Source organism: Neopelma chrysocephalum, unplaced genomic scaffold (genome assembly GCF_003984885.1).
Source record: "Neopelma chrysocephalum unplaced genomic scaffold, ASM398488v2 Primary Assembly neopelma1_42, whole genome shotgun sequence".
Taxonomy (NCBI): Eukaryota; Metazoa; Chordata; class Aves; order Passeriformes; family Pipridae; genus Neopelma; species Neopelma chrysocephalum.
In genome coordinates this window covers 1,948,414-1,969,610 of record NW_020897700.1, presented here as the reverse complement: position 1 = coordinate 1,969,610, position 21,197 = coordinate 1,948,414, and the positions used below count along the sequence as shown (strand labels likewise).

General features: G+C 37.6%; 1 protein-coding gene and 1 long non-coding RNA gene across 2 annotated transcripts; one reads left to right on the top strand and one right to left on the bottom strand.

Moving 5' to 3' along the window:
• Positions 1 to 530: 530 nt before the first annotated feature.
• Positions 531 to 17,300, bottom strand: OCIAD1 (OCIA domain containing 1). The gene is made up of 8 exons (XM_027676352.1): positions 17,216 to 17,300; positions 15,710 to 15,794; positions 12,144 to 12,197; positions 11,619 to 11,666; positions 7,682 to 7,811; positions 5,340 to 5,548; positions 3,804 to 3,953; positions 531 to 968 (listed from the first exon to the last, which is right to left on the bottom strand). The coding sequence occupies exons 1-8, from the start codon at positions 17,258 to 17,260 to the stop codon at positions 931 to 933; spliced, it is 759 nt and encodes a 252-aa protein (XP_027532153.1). The 5' UTR covers positions 17,261 to 17,300; the 3' UTR covers positions 531 to 930.
• Positions 17,236 to 21,153, top strand: LOC113964316. Its single transcript, XR_003533158.1, has 3 exons — positions 17,236 to 17,429; positions 19,397 to 19,465; positions 20,638 to 21,153. It is a non-coding gene; the product is annotated as an uncharacterized LOC113964316 (long non-coding RNA).
• The last annotated feature ends 44 nt before the right edge of the window (positions 21,154 to 21,197 follow it).

Sequence of the window (21,197 nt, the reverse complement as noted above, 5' to 3'; positions counted from 1 at the left end):
ACATTTTGGTTAAGACAGAGCAGGTGATGCAAACAGCAGGAAATACTCTTCATAGTTTTGCCAATGTAGCTCTTTTCTTACAGATCATTATAACACAATATTCCATTAATTTGGATCTTTTCTCCACAAACATGGGGGTTTTGTCATGACATGCACAAATTGAGAAATAAGGCTAAATACATAGAGCCTGATATTAAAAGTCAAAATATTGTTCAAACTTTTACCAAAGTTTGTCAGGTTCAGCCTTCTGCACTTAAATGTAGCTAGTTTAAATACCTGCAGTTTCATTCAATCATTTTCTTTGGAACTGAGTGCCTGTAGAAACCCATTGTGGGCAAGTCACTGCATCGGTCTAAAAATACATCTGGCACCATGAAACAGTTTTGAAAAAATTAAGTACGGTTACTTCTGTGTCTGCCTGAGCTCCTCGGCCCTTTCCTCCTGAATACTTCAGTATTATTCCTGACATGACAAACCAAGCATGACAACAATTTGAAGTTTCCAGCATATCACTTTCGCACAAAACACAGTGAGAGTTCTACAGGTAACTTTTAATGCAAGTCTTGAAAATTTGAGAAGACTCTGATATTCTTCCCTTCTCAATACATGTGATTGCATTTATTTACATGTATTTTTACCTTTTGCTATACATTCATATACATTCAGTTACCCTTTTTATTCTTAAACAACAGCAGAAATGGTTTGTAGTCATGACATGTCACAATAGCCTCGTTTGCCATTTATGCAAAATTAAAAAAAAATTAAGCATAAATACTTTTTTAAAATCTTCTGGCAAGTCAGGATTTTCTCCTCACTTATTAATAGCTGTGCCTGGCAGAGCACACCATAGGTGGTGATACTTGTGACTAATCTAGATGAAGTTCAAGTTAGCAGACAGGAGGTAATTTTCTTCATTTCTTCATCTGACTCTTACTCATCCCAGGTATCTCCGTATTTATTTACTTTAACTAAAGAAAAGAAAAAAAAAAGTAGTTATATATGACAGTTTAACTGCAAAAGTTTATCATATAAACAATGCCAAAAAGTATGATGAAGAGCACTATCATTTGAAGTGGCGAATAGGGGGAGTGTCACTCACAGCGTAACATACATCTAATTAAAGCTACTTTTGAATAAATGGGGAGAGGAGTTCGTTAATCATTATTCCTTAATGAATTAATATTCAATCAGAAGGCCTACTGTGCTAATTCCTGCTCTATAGAATTTGTAATTACTTTTAAACAAATGTAACGTGGATGAAACAAAGACAATTGGAGGAAACAGGCAAGGAATGTTACAATAAATAATGAGGCTACATAATCTAGTTACATGTACAGTTGGATGGATTCAGGATAGTTAAAAACATGTTCAAAGAAAAAAAAAAGAAATCAGTAATCCCTACTAGGAAACTACTCAGCCGTTATTATTTGGCAGCTTCCTTTAGCATAGGAGTGAGTCAGACAGTAAAAAAACAGGGTGCTGGTCTAACGGCTTTGTCCAGAAATATGTCACCCATAACTGACCAGAAAGTGAAAATAAGCTCTCTTGAAAGTGATCTGCAAAGCAGTCTGTAATTGACTGCCATCACTGAAAAAGTTAAGGATGGATCTATATGATCCAGTAAGAATGCTGACACTAGTCAGGCAACCCTTTATAAATCTACTTGCAAATTAATTACTAAGCTTACTGTTTATTACTAACTATCTGCAGCAGAACCCATGGAATAGAGCAGAATGCCTGATCCTTGTCTCATTGAATTATCAGCAAACTGATCATAATACCCTGATAAATCTCTTTGGAGTGACTGATATTGCAGTGAGGCACAATGAGAAGCTCTCTGTAAGTATGATTTGATTTCCATTTCTATTAACTATGGCAGCTGAACAGGCTGCACTCATTCCCTGGAAAATGGGACAGTCTAGATCACTATGAACATGCACGTATTTGTACAGCTACAATGAAGGGAGAAGGCACTGGCAGATGGAAGTTAGGGATTGCTTAAAGCTGGTTTAAACATGGTTTGGTTTCCCTTCTGTCCTTGCAAGGGAGGGCAGAAATCACTGCCTCTTATTTGCTAGGGACCAAAGATAAGAGGATGAGCCAAGGGGTAGTGACTCAGAGTATGAACAGGCACACAGCAAGTAACATGTCCAGTGTGACACAAGAAGCTAAATCGGATCTTAGCCCACAATATGAGTGTAATGTTTGAACTGTAGATTTAAATGTACTTGCACAAGTAAAGCATTTCTGAATTTCTGTATTTCCTCCTTACTCTTTTTCCCTAAAAATACAAAGAGATAGTTTTAAAAGTTTATTTACAAATCTCATGCACTACTCAGAGCGGTTTTATTCTCAAAGCCTGAGTACAGCCTTCAAACAGAACACAGAAATATAACAGACAGAATGCATTATTTGATCGACATTTTATAGAGGTCTTTTATAGACCTCAAATAACTAAAAATAAAATAACAAATTTACATTCTCATTTCACAGCCACAACATTTGCCATGGAATACGGCAAGGTTTGCAGAATGCTGCTTAATATTTCTGTGTATCATTTTCAAGGGGTATTTCTAGGCTTTCTATTTGTGGAGTAGTATCTTGAAAAAGAAACAGTGTGTAAATGCACAAAGTGTCAGCTGATGGAATTTAAACGCAATATAAAACCACAGCTTCAGTAATTTTTTCATGTCTCATTTGGCATAGTCCCATGATAAGAGAAAAAGCCTTTTATCCTTGAAATAACAGACTGAAATCATTACACAATAATTGTTTATAATTTTTCTATCAAAACTGCAGATCTGTCTAAAGATAGATGATCTAGAGAAAGTAATTCACAACATCAAATAGACTGACACTTAAGCAACACTGTTCCAAACCTTAGTATTACTGCTTCAGAACTTTTTGCTTTAATACACTCTCATGTACTTACTATCATTTGTTATGCCTAATAGGAGATGACAGCTGTTTCTACAAGTCTTGTTTTAGTATAGCTGCCAAGACCGTGCACTGCATACAAACCCAAACAATTCAAGGTGACTAGTCCAGCAGTGTGTTAAATGGGAAAACATTCCTCTTGCTAAAATTGTTTTCACAGATGCCACATTAAATATAAAAAAGTTCTAGAGCAAGCAGTTATGAATTGCTTTTGTGTCTCCTTTTCAAAAAATTGATTGAGTCAAAAAGTTCTCTGAATGGCATCTTATTCTTCAGGACATTGCATTCTTATTTTGCTCTGTAAAGTTTTCTTTTTCACTGTGAAAACAAATCCCAGTATTGCTGCCAAATACTGTTTCCTTCCTTTGGGTTTTAATGTAGAAAATGAACCTCTACAAACAATGCCTCTATAGAAATCCACTAATTCCACATGAAACAATTAATAAAAATAAATACCCTCCCCTTCAAAACCATCAACCATGTGCTCTATTTTGAGAGAACAATGCTATCTAAAACACACCCCCCGTCCCATAGCTAAAACTTTTCAGTATAACTCTGAGCTCAGAGAATTCTTTGTTAAAAGAGGTTGCTTGATATACTCAATCAAGCAAAAGCTATGAGCTTTTCAGACTGGCACCAGGCAATATATTTAGAGAAAAAGAATTATAATTTGCTATTGGATGTTCAGTATTTTTGAAAAAAATAATTAATTTGAAATAAGAAACTACAGACCACATATAAGATACCTGAAGATACTGTAAAAATAAATTGCTTGTATGCAGAATTAAGCCTTGTGTTTGCAACCATTTTTAACATTATGGCCAATATTTGACTTTACTAAGTATTTCTGTAAATCAGTATATTACCTTCCTTAGCTGGTTTTTCCTGTGAAAACTTGTTTGGAGTTTCTCCCTTTGGTGGTAGCATTATGTCATATGTCTCTCTGTGTTTATTCCTTAATTCCTCGTATGTGATGCCTTTTTTCTTACGAGTTTCTTCTGGAATTGGAGCAGGTTCTGAAAAGAAAACAAACTTATAAATATACCAAATATGGCATAGCACACCAGAATTTGGCTACAATGTGTTCAGAATGCCAGTTCATTACTGCTCAATCCCAAATTAAAAGAAGCTGCAATTCTAAATACAACAGAGAACATATATGGTCTTTAGTTAATCCACTCCTTTTATCCTTTTAATTTTGTCAAACTGCTTTGAAAGACTGGCAGTTAATTCATTTTCTTAATTTTATCCAATGGAAATTCCATGGTAATTGCAATCCATGTGGTAGTTGATAGACAAAATAGTTCAGGTCACTTTATGTAAAATTTATGATAATCAGAAATTTGATATGTATATGATTTCTGAAAAGAAATCTGGGTGAAGCTTGAGGGTTTGCATTAAGGCTTTAAATTCTGCTTTCAAAGAATTAGTAACCATCATCTGTCAACTGATAAACTTTTTATCCTTTTATCTACATTAATCATGCAGAATCTTGGTTCCATAATTAAGGTTTTTACCAAATATTGATATTTTTTATGAAGTGCAATTAAAATTTCCTTGACACATTTACGTCTGATACTTTCATATAATTATAATCAAGTGGCACAAAGGTGCTTTTTTTGTGAAATAAAACATTTTTCATAAAGGAGTTGACAAAATCCAAACCAGAGTAAAAAAGTCTGCATTTGACAGTAACATCCTCCTTTGTGTACCAGAGACACCTGAATTCAGAATCCTGCATTTCCCCTGCAACAGCTGAGCACAGTTCATACTGGAAGGAAGGGAACAGCTGTACAGTATGGTACTTGAAAACCATCTTAGTTCTCTGTGAGAAAATCAGACTGTTGCCAGATAGAACACAATATCCATTCAATTCCCAGGAGACTTAAATGTTATCACGTTATAAAAAATAAAAAAAAAAAACAGTTTAATGTCACAGAGTTACAACAGTATCCAGTTACAGCACTACAGCTGGTGGAACTGCAGTCACTTCAGAAGGGCCAACAGGAATTGGTAGGCTGTGGTTTATTCAGTACAGAGAAAGGATGGTGTATTCGCCCTTCTTTCAATCAAAAAGGACTTCCAGTCAGGCTGAGTTTTTTGCAGGGTTAGTTCCACAACAGATTACACCTCGTAAGTTAATTCAAGATCTTTACTTGCCATTAGAGCTACAAAACATAAAAAAACCCTGAATTTATTTTACAGTTACACAAAATAATACTTACAGTTCTCTTCTGTGTAAAAAACAATTCTGGTAACTTTAGGATCTTTCACTCAAAACCACTGTATTGTACCATGTATGTTTGCATGGGATGAAAATACATAGTTTAGTAAGAGCAGTACCTATAATAAAGGCAAGAATCTTTGTAGTACAAACTGCTAAACATTAACACAAAACTCACCTTCAACAGTGTAATCAGTAATTCCTGTAGGTGAAGATTCATTCAGGGAAGCACTGAATGGAATAGGTTCATAACTTGAGAGGCCTCTATCTGTTGAGCTATAATCATCTGAATAGCTAGAAGAAGGTGCAAATCCAGGTCTTGGAGAAGAAGATTCAGTAAATGACTGAGAAGGTAAGTCTGAAAATTCAGATTTCCGACTGGAACGGCTGGAAAATAATACAATTAAATATTAAATACAAAAATACTAAAGTTAAAAACAGAACTAGAAGAGTAACAATACATGCAGTTCAAGAAAATACTCTTTTATTTTAAATGGTTTAGTTTCCAACTGAATCATCATCTTAAAAAAAGTTTGGGATGTTTTGGGTGTTTTCCTTTACATTGCAAAGATCTCTATAGTCCCTTCCCCAACACTCTTCCCTTCCTCACAGAATCTTAACTCATACCTGAAAATCTCCACAACAGGAGAGAAAAGAGATGAAGCATGTTGCACTTTACAAGACTAAAATGACAATCCCTTCCCCCAAGGAATCTTCAGACAAAAAACCCTTATCAGACACAAATAGTACAGGGTGTGCCCATGTAACTAGTGCCAGTATGAACTAGAGTTAAAGGCCTTTTAGGAAGAATTTGCAATTTAAAACCCGTCATCACTAGAAGCTGCTGTAATTGATCAGTATCGAATGGAAGGAGAATGAACAGCTATCTTGGGGAAATTAAATTATGAAAGTTTATGAAGATGCTGAATTTTGCAGAAACACTAATGAATTTTTTCTTAGGAGAGAAAGGTAAAATCATATAAAGAATAGTCTGGAAACTGGTGGCAGATATTTTAAAGCATTCGCTATACTCATGGTATGGCCCTGCAACCAGTATGCACCATATCCCTCTATCAAGAATGCCACCACTTGGTGCCACTAGAACATCTCTGGAGTATTTATTTATCTTTTAATTTCTGCTTAGCTTCCTATGAAAAGCATTTGCAATTAGTGTTTGTTTTATTCTCACAATAACCATAAGGAGTAAAGCCATTTTATTACCTCAATTATGTTTCTAAAATATATGAAAAGACAGCTTTAAAAAACTATCTAATCTTTTAACTCCCTACCAATTTTTAGCTGCAAATCAAATTACCAAAATACATTAATTAATAGATATATAACAACCATGAAAGTGTAATGATTTCTGTTGCTACCTTATAAGAGTAGCATGTAAGGATAATAATGCAATTGGCATGAATTTGAATTAATCATTCAACCAAGAAAAAGGAATTTATTACTTAGGAAATAAAATAGCATGGGCCATTAAAGGTTGAAGGGACTTATTGGTGCAGCAGATGGCACTTAAACAAGTTCTCACATAGAGTAAACACAGTTAATAATCATGACAATTTCATATTAGGAACTGGAGGGGGGTGAGGGAACAAGCCCAGCTCCAATTCAGCTGATCCTATACAGTAAACATATGAAGAGGCAATTCCTAAAATTATGTTTGGGGTCATAAAACCATAAATATTTCAGAATAAAGGTAAACCTTGCAGACAAAATAAAAACCGTTATAAATCTAAATTTATAAAGTTTTTAAGAATTTAATCAAATCCTTTATAAACATTTAACAAATCTTAGCACATACATAGGAGGACCACTACTCACTATCCAAACACTATTCTCCCAGTTTTGAATCAAGGGTTTAATTGAGATATTCTGAAAGCAGCTTGCAATTAAAAACCAGTTGAGGTAGAAAACATTCTAGAAGAAAACAGGAAATAGTTTTAAGAACCTGATGAGTTTCTCATATGTACAGCATAATGCTGTTACAGATGTAAAGGATTTAAACAAACAGCAGAAGGTTTGACCAGCATGCTTCTTCCTGCACTGATATTGTTTACTGAGTTCTTTCCTTTGATAAACACTGAAATCATTTCCCTCCTTTTCCTACTTGAATCCAACTGAACTATGGGAAAAACTGCCAGAATGTAACATTTTAGTTAACTTCGTTTACTTCTGAACTGAGGCAACTTATGCTGTCACACTACTGTGAGTAAATTCCATGGGAAAAACTCTTAATTTACAAGGAATATAGTGCACTAAGTAAAATGTTCATTTTTCTACTCCTCAAAATGATTAGTTGTATGCAGAGAGCTCAAAATGCATGTTTTATAGCTTGCCAACTGATACAGATACAGTTTCCTGAAAGTAGTAGATCTGGGATAATGGGGAATGAGGGAAGGTGCAGCTCCAGAAGTCTTTGAAAGCTGCAAATCTAGTCTTGATCTATTAATGTTTAAAATGCCCTATTCAAGAATAAGTTTTAAATTTAAAAGAGAATTAAATTCTTACTTAGGTGAACTATGTCTCTGAGCTTGTCGTAGAACATCTCCTATCGGAGAATCCTTCAGTTTCTTAAATTTCTCACTACAGATTGGCAAGTAGGATATCTTTCCAGCCAGGTATCCACACATTCCAGCAACTTTTTAAAAAGAAAAAAAGATGGATTTATATGCCATATCATAATATTCATCATAATTTAAAAATAATGATATCAAATAAATTATATAGTATCTTGAACGAAAGAAAAAAAACCCAACAGTTTAGATCTGAACCAAAAACACGTAGTAATCATCTCTGCTTCTTCTGCAGACAAAGGGTACTAAAACCAAATGCAACAGCTGAAGAGAGACAGAAAGCAATGATTTAGACATGGCATGAACATCAGATGATTTCAGCTAGTACTTGACGAAAGGTGACAAAAAAAGAAAAATAATTGCATCACTTTTTCTAAGATCCAGAAGTCACAATTAACTATCAAAGATGATAAAACAGTTAGGAATAAATAAAGGTAGTAAATTCTGCTAATTTAATCCAGTAGAACAGTCAGATCTTTCAAAGGCTTTCACTAGTATGAACAGAGGTCTAAATAAGCTTAGCATTTAGGCCCACTATCTTCTGAAGAGGATTCTACAGTTTGGCTGCCAGAGGGCAAACAACTAAATCAGCTGAACCCTTGCAATCACCAGGCAAACAGTTTCAATTTAGTGCTTGAGCTATCTCCATCTGCTGCACAGACATAAGACTAAATTATCAAGATAATTATTTCTGGGCTTAAAACTTATGATTTCCATCAGCTGGCTCCTTCAAGTTTTATGAGTGGGTCAAATGGACTATGAAGGATTCTATGGCAATTAACACTTTTGTTGACTTTGTAGGAGAAAATGACTAGACCTTCTTTCATATGCAATGAGTATTTCCTACATATAAAGACTAAAGAGTCTCAATCACCTTTAAGTCAAGTTAATTACCAGTAACATTAATCATCTGTGATTCTCACACTATAGATTACATTACCTGGGAATCAATAGAAAAGGGGATTTTACCCTAGCCTGCTGTACTAGTACTGAAATTGTGATTCCTGTTCTAATGTCTGTATTTTCAAGAGGAGGTTAAAAGTCTTTTTCCAAGGGAAAAGAGAAAAACAGCCACAACCATGAGTGAAGTTTACAAATGACAAATGCAAGGATTTAGCTGTTTAGCAGGTAAACAAAAAAAAGACACCTCAAATACTACAAATATGTGCAAAGGGAAAAATTACACACCCCTAAATCAGCTTAAGAAGAATTTAAACTAAATATTTAGCAATATAAAGCTAAGCAGAAAAGGTGATTAATCTTTTGCATAAATTACAAAGAGAAAGTCTCCTTTTCTTGAGGCCTTCCAGTCAAGAAAAGTGGAAGCATCCCTCTGGAAGATCTTTCACTCAAAGTAATTATTGGCTAAAATATTTGGTTTCTCTTATTACAGAACTAACAGTCAGATGATCCTATTTTTGAAGTTAGCACAGTAAATTAGATATTGTTGTTCTCTGCTTCTTCTGTATTCACTGTGACAAGATCTTAGAGAAGCTGGTTAGAGACGGATAAAACAGGCCAGGTCCCATAGCAGACTAACATGAAGTACATACGAATCTTCCCCTTTTTTGTCAAAGACAGAGAGAGGACCAATAGCTCTGTGCTATGTTGAAGGGATGTTGTCAATGTAGTGTATCAGCCATGACTAATTAGAACTTCCAGTAAATTGGCAGAGTGCCTAGAAGACTACTGAGGAAAGTATAGTAATTCCTATAGACAGAACATCCTGGCTAGTCCAGCTGCACCTTATTTTTTCCCCTATTTCAAAAAATTAGTTCTGTTAAAGAGGGGGACTGTGGCCCTTAACAAGAAATGTGTAGGAGTGATCAGGGAAGTTGCAACTCTTTTATTTATTAGAAATGTTTGTGTTATACCATTGTTTGGTGTTCAGAGAAAGTAAGCAGACTTTAGCATAAACAACTGGGAGTCCTAGTCTCTCACATTCATTTATCTGCTTAAACAAAACTTCCTTCACCACAAATCATGGGCTTTACCCTCTTCCCAGTGAAGTAAACTGGCTATATATCTGGGCAGATTGGCAAGATGGCAACTTCCTGTTTTACTGTCCTGTATTACATTGAAAACGTTAATTTATTAATTTATTTTTGATTATACTTAATCCAAAAATCATTCACATGAAATTGCTGTTTTCCTACAATTGTACATACATAATGTCCAGGAAAAAAAGGTATTTAAAATAGCTGGAATGGGACATGTGAGATACAAGAAAAAAGTCCTTCAAATTAGGAAGGGAGGGGTGGGTGTATTCTGGCAATGTAATTTAAAGTAAGCTTGTACAGTATCTATTTACAATGTTTTTATCTTATATGATTACACTACATTTATCAAACAATTTTATACAAAGCTTATAAACAAAAGTTGTACAAAAGGTACAGCACAAATTCAAAGATGGTGAATAAATCACAGAATCATAAAATGGCTTGGGTTGCAAAGGGACCGTAAAGATCATCCACTTCCAACCCTGCTGCCACGAGCAGGGATGCCCTTCACTAGACCAGGTTGCTCAGGGCCCCATCCAACCTGGCCTTCAACACTTCCAGCGATGCAGCATCCACAGCTTCTCTGAGCAACCTGTCCAGTGCCTGACTACCCTCAGTAAAGAATTTCTTCCTAACATCTAATCTAAATCTCTCCCCTTTTAGTTTAAAATCACTGGCCCTTGTCCTATCACTGTCTGTCCACGTAAAATGTCACCGTCCCTCTTTTTTATAAGCCTGGTACTGGAAGGCCTCAATGAGATCTCCTTGAAGCCTTCCCTTTTCCTCAGCTCTCTCAGCCTGTCCTCATAGCTGTTCCAGCCCTCTGGTCATCTTCATGGCCTCCTCTGGACCCACTCTAAAAAGTTAATCTCTTTCTTGTGCTGAGGACCTCAGACCTGGATGCAGCACTCCAGGTCTTAGGAGAGCACAGAACAGGAGCAGAATCACCTCCCTCCACCTGCTGGTCCCTCTTCTTTTGATGCAGCCTACGATGCCATTGGCCTTCTGGGCTGTGAGCACACACTGTTGGTTTACGTCCAGATTTTCATACGTGAGAACCCCCAAGTCCTTCTCTGCAGGGCTGCTCTCAATGGCTTCTTCTCCCAGTGTGTACTCACATCTGAGATTGCCCTGACCCAGGTGCACTACCTTGCACTTGGACTTGCTGAATCTCATGAGATTCCCACGGGCCCACTTCTGGAAAGCAGCCTTGCAGAAAGAATACTGGGTGTTTGGGTTGAGGGAAAGTTGAGTGAGTCAGCAGTGCCGTGGCAGTCAGGAGGGCCAACCATGTTCAGGGGGGCATCAGGCAGATGTCCAGAGGAGGGTGACCAAGATGGTGAAAGGTCTCAAGGACCAGACTTACAAGGAACAGTTGAGTTCATTTGGTTTGTTCAGCTTGGAGAAGAGAAGAACGAGGGGTGACCTCATCACAGTCTACATCTACAACTTCCTCAAGATAGGCAGTGGAGGGGGAGGTGCTGATCTCTGTCTGGTGACCAGTGATAGGTATGAGGCTGCATCAGGGGAAGTTCGGACTGGCCATTAGGAAAAGGTTCTTCACTGAGAGGGTTGTCAGTCACTGGAACAGGCTCCCCAGGGAAGTGGTCACAGCACCAAGCCTGTCGAGAGTTCAAGGAGCATCTAGACTACACTCTTAGTCATATGGTTTAGTTTTAGGTAGACCTGTGAGGAGCAAGGAGTTGGGACTCTATGGTCCTTATGGGCCCCTACCGAATTGAGATATTCTATGATTCTACTAGAATGCAGTCACAGTAAAAAGCCAGCTGGTCTCATGGGAATTACACCTATGTAAGACTCCAGAATACATGGCATGAATACAAGCTGAATTTATATGTAGCTTTTACTTACATGCAACTTTCATAAAAGAGCCAAATCTTGAGCTATCTCTTAGAACACCTGAAAATGAGAATGAAAGTAATTAGCAATCAGAATTAAGAATTAAGCTGAAAAACTTCAACTGTAGTTATGTGTGTAGGTTACTCTGTAGCTATGTTTGTAGGTAGCAGGTTACTCTTTTACACTTAAAGAAAAATAAAAACCCCCTAACATCCAAATTCCCCATAAAATTAACAAATCTAAGAATTATCCCTTTAATCATATTTAATCATAGTGTTATTACACACTGTAGAACATATTGTTTCGTAATCAGTGAGATATTGCATTTGTCACACAGCACAAAATGCACATGATCTTCATTTTTAAGTTCAGCTCCTTCTTTAGTTTGAGGAACTTCAAATCATTTAGCTGCACAGTCTGAACTTATTTTAGTTGCAAGTAGATTAGACATTATATTATCATAGTAACTTCACTAACAGCAAAAATATATTTCACCTGAGCAAATCCAAACAAAACCAAAGTATTTTTACACTTTACCTTTTCTAATTAAGAAACTAGTACCAAGCATGCTTACTGCAGCCAAAGGAAAAGCTGTGAAGAAGAAAAGAAGTTGCTTAAAATATGATTTTCAGTATTTTCAGTCACATTTAACAAAATACACAATAAAATGACAATTGCTATGCCTTACTTACTAAGCTCATTTGTATAAGAATATAAGGATATATATATAATTAACAAATTGTATATAAATTATCAAACATTTTCAACTCCAGTTTTTAAAACCTACTACAAATTATGTGGTACTGGTTAATGAATCATCCTGTCAGCATTAGACTTCATACTTCCTAAAATATAAAAGCCAATGTCAGATGGGATAAAGCTCTACAGACAAGACTCCAGGTCTAGCTACAACTACTACAGCATCAACATGCAGAACTTTAGAGAGGCATACACAGTTCTTCAGGACAGAAGGCATAGAGGCCAGTGCCCCTAAAAATTTTTGATAACCGAAAGTCTTGACATTGTTTTAACATAAGAACTTTGAAAAAAGTTTAACTCTTATAGAGCTATAAATCAAATTGATTAAAATTAAGTAACATGTTTTATTCACTAGCAAACAGGGCAGCTTTTTCTGTAGCTTATGGGTCGAACTATACAACTCGGGGACTCGAGGTTAGGGCCAGGAATGCAGAGAAGACAACAAACATTGAAGACCATCACTGCCTATCACAATCAGCTTAACAGTTCATGTCAATTTTATCATAGTGAAAGACTTTAGGTAGCAAGAAGCATTTGCAGATCGCAAGAAACAAAAGGAATGCTTATTTCAAGCAATGATAATTATAATATTGTGAAAATTAACTTTGCAACTATTCATAAAGATCACTACCCCTACACAAGATACAGGAACAACAAAATAACAAACATGACAGAAGACTAAACTTAACTACATAAAAGATTTAGATATGCCATAATGAAATTTAATTTTACGCAAGTCTGAAAATGCAGAAGTTACAAAAAGGCTGTAGAAGTTACCTAGGAGAGAAATTTTGGCAACAGCACTAGATGTTTATAGTGTTTTGATGCACACGATTTGCTAATTAAGTTCATACCTGAAGATAAATGATATTTGTCACAGTATTAAAATATACTTTGCAAATAAACAGTTTATTCTCTCACAAATTCTGAAAGTCTAAACTAGGTAAGGAGTCCAACCAGCATTTCAGGGTAAATGTGACTGGATGTCACTTTTAAGAAAAAGTATTGGCTCTTTGGCTCAAGGCGAGATTAGAGCAACACTTCAAAACAGAGAATAAAATCTTCCAATCTATTAGAGATTAAAAATCTCATGCTTTTAGAGATTCCAGACCTAGATTTTTCCAAAATTTAGGGTTCTAGATTTTCTGAGATATAGAATGACAGTACAGATCTGAAGCTGAACTGTAAAATTAAAAAACAAACAAGGGGAGGAAGGGTATGTTAAGAAAAATACATTCAAAAGAATTTATTACGGAGGACTTCAGCCTAACTCTTAGAAGTCTGAAATGATTTATAGGCCCAACACAAACATTCTGGACACCAAAGACAGGTTAAACACTTGGAAACAGCCACTAGTATGTGAGCATATAAGTGACCTGAAATGGTAACTGAAAATTAAAAGAATAATAGCTAAATGAAAATTTATTATACATAAAAATAAATACAAATAATTACTCAACTGTAAGGAAAAAACCCAACAGAACAAGCTTTATAAATCAAAAAATATCAATGCTTTTTCCTGCTATGGACAAAGAGTAATTTTCTGCTTCAGGAACAAAATAAGCCTAGGGAAAATAATGGAAGGCAGAAAATAGCAAATAAGGACAGGAATATAGTGTACCCTAATCAAAATGGTTTTATGCAGAAGAAGTTGTATCAATATGATTTGATTTTGTTAGTGAGATTAAAAGTGCAAAGGATAAAGTTGTAGATTGTAGTGTGAATTTTCAAAAGTGTTAGAATTTATATCATATGATAATGTGATTAAAATTTAGTTACTTCAGAATAGCATTACTACATATATATATTATATATATATATATATTAGACTGGATTATGAAATTACTGCCAACAGAATCTGCCAATAGAAACTATGCCAAAACACAGAGGGTTTGTAAGAATGGGTAAAAATTTGCTACAGCTTGAAATTTGAATAAACAAACTGAAAACACACAAATTTATAGTAACATCAGTGAATAACAAAAACTGATACAGTACAAAGTGAGGATTTCAAGGCAGTCACATAGACAGCTCATACCTCTTGCAAAGGGAAGTTCAAGCAATAGGTATTTAATATAGTCAATACAACAATCTACGGAAACAAAGACAGGAGACCTACAAAATAGTGATGGGCTTCAGGCTAGCCCAGTGAGATAACAGCACAGTACACACTCCCTCCCTCCCAGCCCCTTCAAAAATTCTCAGCTACTGTTGTAACTCCCTAAAGAGAAACGACTCAAGAAACTAAGTTAAGGCTTCTCAACAGGACCTTCATGTTGTTTCCCAGTGACTGTGCAAAGACCCACAGGGCAATGAGTTACATTGCCAAGCAGCTGAACACCTCAGGAACAGCAAACGGCTCTCTCCCCTCTTTGTCTTCCAGAAGAAAGACTATCAATAAGCCATAACCAATCGTGATCATACCACTAACGGACGTGGCTCTTTTCACTTACAAAAATATACAGAAAATGGCTACGTTTTAGCAAACATGCTGAAGGTTTCCAAGTATTTGTACAAAAGTGGAAGAGGAGAATGCCAAAACAATGGAGAAGGACAAAGCATATATCTGATTCATTAATTCAAAATCACAGTGCCTTAGGAACTGCCTCTGAAAGTACTGACTTCCAGGAGAAATCAGAGCCCTAGTGTGCTAAATTTAGCAAATCAGCTGCTAAATTCTTCATCTGTCCTGGTTTCTGTCAAGCCATCTATCAGGAGTAGTCTACTAGTGTCAATAAACCAGCAGGTAACAATCACATCAGAAGGCTTGTTCAAACCGTGTGACCAAGTGTACAAAAACCAAGTATGCCACAGACAACAAAATTATGCCCAAATGTCGGCTTTTCAGAGACATAGAAATTTTCTCCAAAAGTTGAGCTGAGTGACTACTTATTGTTCTCTTCACAACTCTTCATAAAGATGGAAAGCAATGGTTAGAAGTTAAACTGTTTTATTCTTGCATGCTAAAAATAACAATAAAAATTGAAAATAAAAATGCAGAAATAACAAAAAAAATCAGAAACATAAATAAACAAGAGATTCATTAATTAGATCTATTTTCAGACTTTCAATAAGCACTTTAACTTCAAATATGAAGAGATCTTGTTGTCAAGAATAAAACTTAGAAATTATGTTGCATCTTTCACAAAACTCTGGCCTGCAAACTCTTAATAAAGGTAAACACTACATGGATCAGCATTTACTGGGATGCAATTTTAGACCATATGAAGCTTGTTAATGGACCATTGTGATATATTGACCCAGGCCTTCCTTAATGCCTCAGATAACAGCAAGAGGAAAGGGTAGAAGAAATGCAAACAAGTTTACCAAAAAACTGAACTTACCTCTATACCGGGCACTTTCTTCAGCACATTCCTTGAGGAGTCTTCTTTCCTCCTCTGTCGGCACATAAGGCTTAGGTACTTCCCTCTTTCATTAAAGAAATAAATTAGAAAAGAATGAGTAAAGGAAAGGTTTGGGGGGATTTTTCAATCAAAAAAACTTAATGTCTCATTTTCACACCTTGTAGTTTCTGTAGTTTCACCCACTTTCTATACCTAAGAAACTGGTGGCTTTTGTCCATAAATGTCACATGAAATATATAATTAAAAAAATCAGCACTTCTACAAACCATATGAGAGAGCAGAAAATACTTTGTGCATAGTCAGATCCCAACTCAGCTCACTCCTTTTTCTCCAGAAAAGCCTGCGTTGGTACCTGCAACCAGCCTTCCAAACAGATGAAATCTGACAGGTCAGGAAGTGCCTTCTTTAAGTACTTCTCAGGGTTTCAATGACATAACGCATGTTGTTGGTTCCCACATATGTATTCAGTGAGAGCCGACCAGCTGTTTCCCCAGTGTGTGAAAGGTTTGTGCTGGAGGTGTGTGACCCTCTCCCACCGTGAGAGCCGTGCAGCCAACCATGCTTCCAGACCACCAGCTAGCCGGGAGAACTGTGAGAAGGCCAACGGCACCGGGGGAACACAGAATCACAGGTCAATTAGATGGGAAAAGACCTCTGAGATCCCTGCGTTCAACCTATGACTGAACACTAGCGTGTCAATTCCACCATGGCACCAAGTGCCATGTCCAGTCCTTCCTTAAACACCTCCAGGGACGGTGACTCCACCACCTCCCTGGGCAGCCTATTCCAATGTCTAAACACCCTTTCTGTGAAGAAATTCTTCTTGATGTCCAACCTAAACTTCTCCTGACACAGCTTGATGCCATTTCCTCTTGTCCTGTCACTAGCTGCCTGGGAGAAGGGGCCAAGCCCCACTTTGCTACAACCTCCTTTGTTGTAGAGTGATAAGATCTCCCCTGAGCCTCCTCTTCTCCAGCCTAAACAACCCCAGCTCGCTCAGCCGCTTCTCACAGGAGTTGTGCTCCAGACCCTTCACCAGCTTCATTGCCCCTCTCCCGACATGCTGCACCACCTCGATGTCCTTCTTAAAGTGAGGGGCTAAGAACTGGACACAGCACGCCAGGTGCGGCCTCACCAGAACCGAGTACACGGGGATGGTCACTGCCCTGCTCCTGCTAGCCGCACTATTCCTGACACAAACCAGGATGCCACTGGCCTTCATGGCCACCTGGGCACACTGCTGGCTCATATTCAGACACGAACACCTCCTCACCTCCTGCCAGGACCCCCCGCCCGGCCCCCGAGGCTTCAAGGGCACCGTGCCTGCGGGGAGCTCAGGGCAGGGGCGGCCGAGCGGCTGACAGGAATCCCCGCTATCCAGCCCCGGCTCCGAGCCTGGCCCCGAGCCCCCCACGTTACCCCAGCAGGAACACCGCCAGCCCGGAGAGGTGTCCCCAGCACAGCGCGGCCGAGCAGCGCGGTTACCTGGGCCGCGTCACCGCCGGGCCCCGGGCCCTGCCCGGCCTCCATGGCCGCCCTGACCCGGAACTGCGCGCGGCGCCGCTGGGGCGCACTGCGCATGCGCAGAGCGGTGAGTCCCGGTGAGGGCGACCCTTCCCGGCTCGGTTGTTTTAGCACAGGGATAACACGGGCATGGCACTGCTCGACTTGGCGACAGGCTCATTGGTCTTGATAGAGGGTAGTGGAGTCTTTTGTCTGCTCGTGCATTGCTCGAATAGGTATGTTGCCCTCAGGTTTGTTAACCGGTTGCTAAAGATGCGTGGCCAGAATTTCCTAAAACGAAAGGGTCTCTTGCCTATAAAAAGAGCTTATCTGAATCAGGAATAAACAAGGCCATGGTGGGCAACTCAGAGCTCGAAGGTGATACAAATTTGGTGGTTAGGATTGTATTGAAGTGGGAGACTAGGAAGGTGCTTGCCTCTAGCCAACGCTGTGGAAATGGTAGCTGTAGCGGGTGCTTGCCGTTTATAGAAATCAGGAAAAGCTGAGGAAAAAAATAAAAATATGTTTTGGTAGTGCAGTGTATGCGTTGGCATTTTTTTGTAAACATGCAGTACTATGGCTTGAATTCACCACATCCTGATCTGCCCGTACTTGCTCATGGAATGCACCACTCCCTTTTAGCCTTTCCTAGAGCAAGCTTTACCCTGGAATTAAGCTTAATTTGATGCTTTCTGATAGCTGTACAAAAAAGGGCCCATGCCTGAAAACAGGAGAGAGAAGGTTTTCGAGATTAAAGGTGTCTGGAATTAGTAGAGAATGCAACTATAAAAGTAACACTGTGAACATGTGAAGAACCTAGGTCAGATGGACTAATGAAAGCTGTAGAGGTTATTGGTTTCTGAGGCTGGATTCTTGAAATAAGCTGGGTAGATAGAAGCAGAAACTGTGGATAGTGGGGTTCTTAATTCATAGCTCTAATCACACCATAAATACATTTCTAATTTGCATGAGATTGGAAGTAATAGGTGTTATCAGGCAGTCTTTATCTCTGCCTGTCACCTGGGCCCATACCAATGAAGCACTGTCCAGTACATGACCATCCATTATGCACATAAATAATTGGAAGGCAAAAGATTTTGGCCTCATCGGCTCATTACTGTTTTATTTATGGGACTATAAGCACACTTATTAAGGCAATTTATTTCATGCCTTTTCTCTTATGTTTCAGTACATTCTAGGCAAAGAGTACAATGGGTTTTTAAAGCCTGCACTTTTGTGGGGTAGGGCATGTTTAGGAACTGCACATCCTCTAAAGGTGGAGCTTCAATGGGGAGGAAATGGCAGTCTCCTTCACTGAAGAAAATAACGAGCTGCTGTTTTGCTTCTCCATTGTAAAATTAATAGTTATCCATTCAATTTTGTCACTTCACTGTCTTCAAGTCCCTTAGACTTCTAATGGGAAAAAAAATAATTACAATCATACAGCAAACCGGTCAGTTTACCATCCTTTCAAAATTCTTACCTAGTACAGCCTGTTTGTGAGATACTTAAAGGTTTCACCTGGCCACACACATCCATTTGTTCTCTTAGAACTGCAGCTGTAGGGCCATATGCAGCATAGAGCATATCCACATCCTTAGCACTTTGTATTCAAGCTCTTTTTTGAAGTTCATACATAGAAAGAAATGTTAACAAGGACGCAGTTTCTGACATCTGGTCTACTTCTATGACTTCCTTTATACTGATGCCATCTTTCATGCAACTATGAGAACTTTAGTTTAAAATCGGTCATGGTATCACCAGGTCCTTCTGAATAAACATAAAGTGTTGCTCTCTGGCAGGGTTTAAGGCTAGATTTACAAAACTGATAGATAATTTGTTGAAAGCATGAAGTCGTGTATTTTTGGACTGCTTTAGGAGTCAAAATTATTTTTAGAAGTATTAAAACTTATCTATGTTTTGAAACGTTTTATCTTTTATGACTATCATCTAAGAATGAAAACTATATTTGAGATTCAAAATACTGTAATACAGAAACTTTATAGTTAATATTTAGAAATTGGAAGTTATTTCTTGTGAAGGAGATGCCTCAAAGAAGGAAAAAGGAAAACTTTCAAACGATAAGATTCTTTTAAAACGAACTGATTACTTATGTTAACGAGAAGTTGAAAGGTGTGAAAGTCACATGTTTTCTAATTGCAGTACTTTGCAAAACAAAGTAACTGGTGAATACTCAGAACTCTTGAAGCCAGAGCTCAAAGAATAAGTAAGGTGAGTTATATGCAGTCTGTCAAGTGGTTTAAAAGCTTATCTTTCTGATAATTTTTATTCTGCCCTTGTTAACAGTGTAAGGCTTTCTATAAATCCACTTAAAGAAGTGGCCTAACAAATTAGTTTAGTTTTACGATAATGTATAAGACATAACTTAAACACGTAGATGTGTAAAAGAGTAGGGGTAAAAGCTGATCCGGTAAGGAAAGTCACAGAACGAGCACTGCAAGTTTATGTACTCAAGCACGTAGCTGGAATGGTGATTTTTTTGTTTGGTTGGTTGGGGGGTTTTGCCTTTTTTAGGGTGGTTTTTTGTTGTCGTTTTTTGTTTTGTTTTGGGTTTTTTTGTTTGTTTTGTTTTTTTGTTGCTGTTGTTTTTTGCTTGGTGCTCTGGACAATACAGTGAAATGTAACAGCTGAGGTTCTGGTTCTTCAGTGGCTGCCAAGAGGCAACAGGACTGTGTTGGAAAAATCACTCTCTCCCTAACGAGAAAATAACAGCGTCTCATACCAAAAAAAGAGCATTGTTGTAACTACTATAACTGGTGGCAAACAAAGAATCAGTTATTTGCCTGAAGCATTATGGCACATCAGCAAGAACCAAGAGTGGGTGTCTTTGTGGAGCTGATAGTCAAAGCCTCAATTAGTAAGGACTTTACCCACATAGATAATAATTGCTATTAACTGGTACTGTAATGTATTTTGTGAGGTACTTTACATTTTAACCAGTCCTTAGGGCTATTTTGTAAAGCAGGGAGGTAACAGGAGAATTTGTGTTTTGAAAGTAGCGTCATTGTACATCCTGTAAAGTTCAGGTGCTCAGGGTTAAATACCAGTGGTATGATTTTCATTGGTGGTGAGGTTCTGCTGCTCCTCTTTATTCCATGGATGTATGTGCATTTATTGGGAAGATCAGGCTGAGCTCCTAACTCGGGATAACTTCAAAATCAATACCAACTTGTGATGTAATCTGAAATGATGCACGAGGCCAGTAGCAACGAATCCTGTTTTTCTTGTTAGGTGCTCTATCACCCATCATTTAGACTGTGGTACAATTGTTAAAATACAATAAAAAATACTCCACAAAATTCTTAAATCTACAGGAAAGAGTTAACCTCTTCTCAGCTACCAGTATATCGTTATTTTTTTCCTCTCCTGCTTTCTTTTCCTAGTGGTTTCTGCAAGTTGATGTACATATCTGCCTTAAGGATGTGCAGCCCATGGACATAAGTAGTTTAGCACGAAGGGACTTTTTACTCCAAAAAACCTAGAATTGTACAAAGTGTGTAGCAGAACTTTGAACTTCTCCTACCAGAAACTACACCAACTGTTGTGCTGGTGCATTTGTTGTTTGTAAAAAGCATACTTTTCACTCAATTCTGGTTTTGTTGGATATGCTTATTATAATACGGTACTTGCATGACAGGGTTACGTTTAACAGTGGGAAAATGGTGACTTAGGAGTCCTTCTACTGCTGTTCTGCAGATCTTGTGTTATTTTATCATGCTCGACATGTATTTATTTTTCCTTCTTCCTCCCCTTTTTTTTCTTTTCAAGCCTGGAAGCTTTGAGGCATTCAACAGAAAATATAGTTACTTTTTAACTACTTAAAATGTTAATGTTGGTACTGTTTCTATTAACATTGTCTCCCAAATCTTTGGATTGTTTAGAAATACATTGTTACATCCAGCCACCAGACCTGTTGTATTAGTGAAATACTGGCCCACCCCAC

What these genes read in the sequence shown, in the direction of transcription:
- OCIAD1 (XM_027676352.1), bottom strand. Translation starts at nt 17,260, where the DNA reads ATGGAGGCCGGGCAGGGCCCGGGGCCCGGCGGTGACGCGGCCCAG. An exon ending in CTCTTTTATGAAAGTTGCAT is followed by an intron (nt 7,812 to 11,618) that starts GTAAGTAAAAGC and finishes CTTTTTAAAAAG; the next exon opens with TTGCTGGAATGTGTGGATAC. An exon ending in GGAAAAACCAGCTAAGGAAG is followed by an intron (nt 969 to 3,803) that starts GTAATATACTGA and finishes TCTTTTCTTTAG; the next exon opens with TTAAAGTAAATAAATACGGA.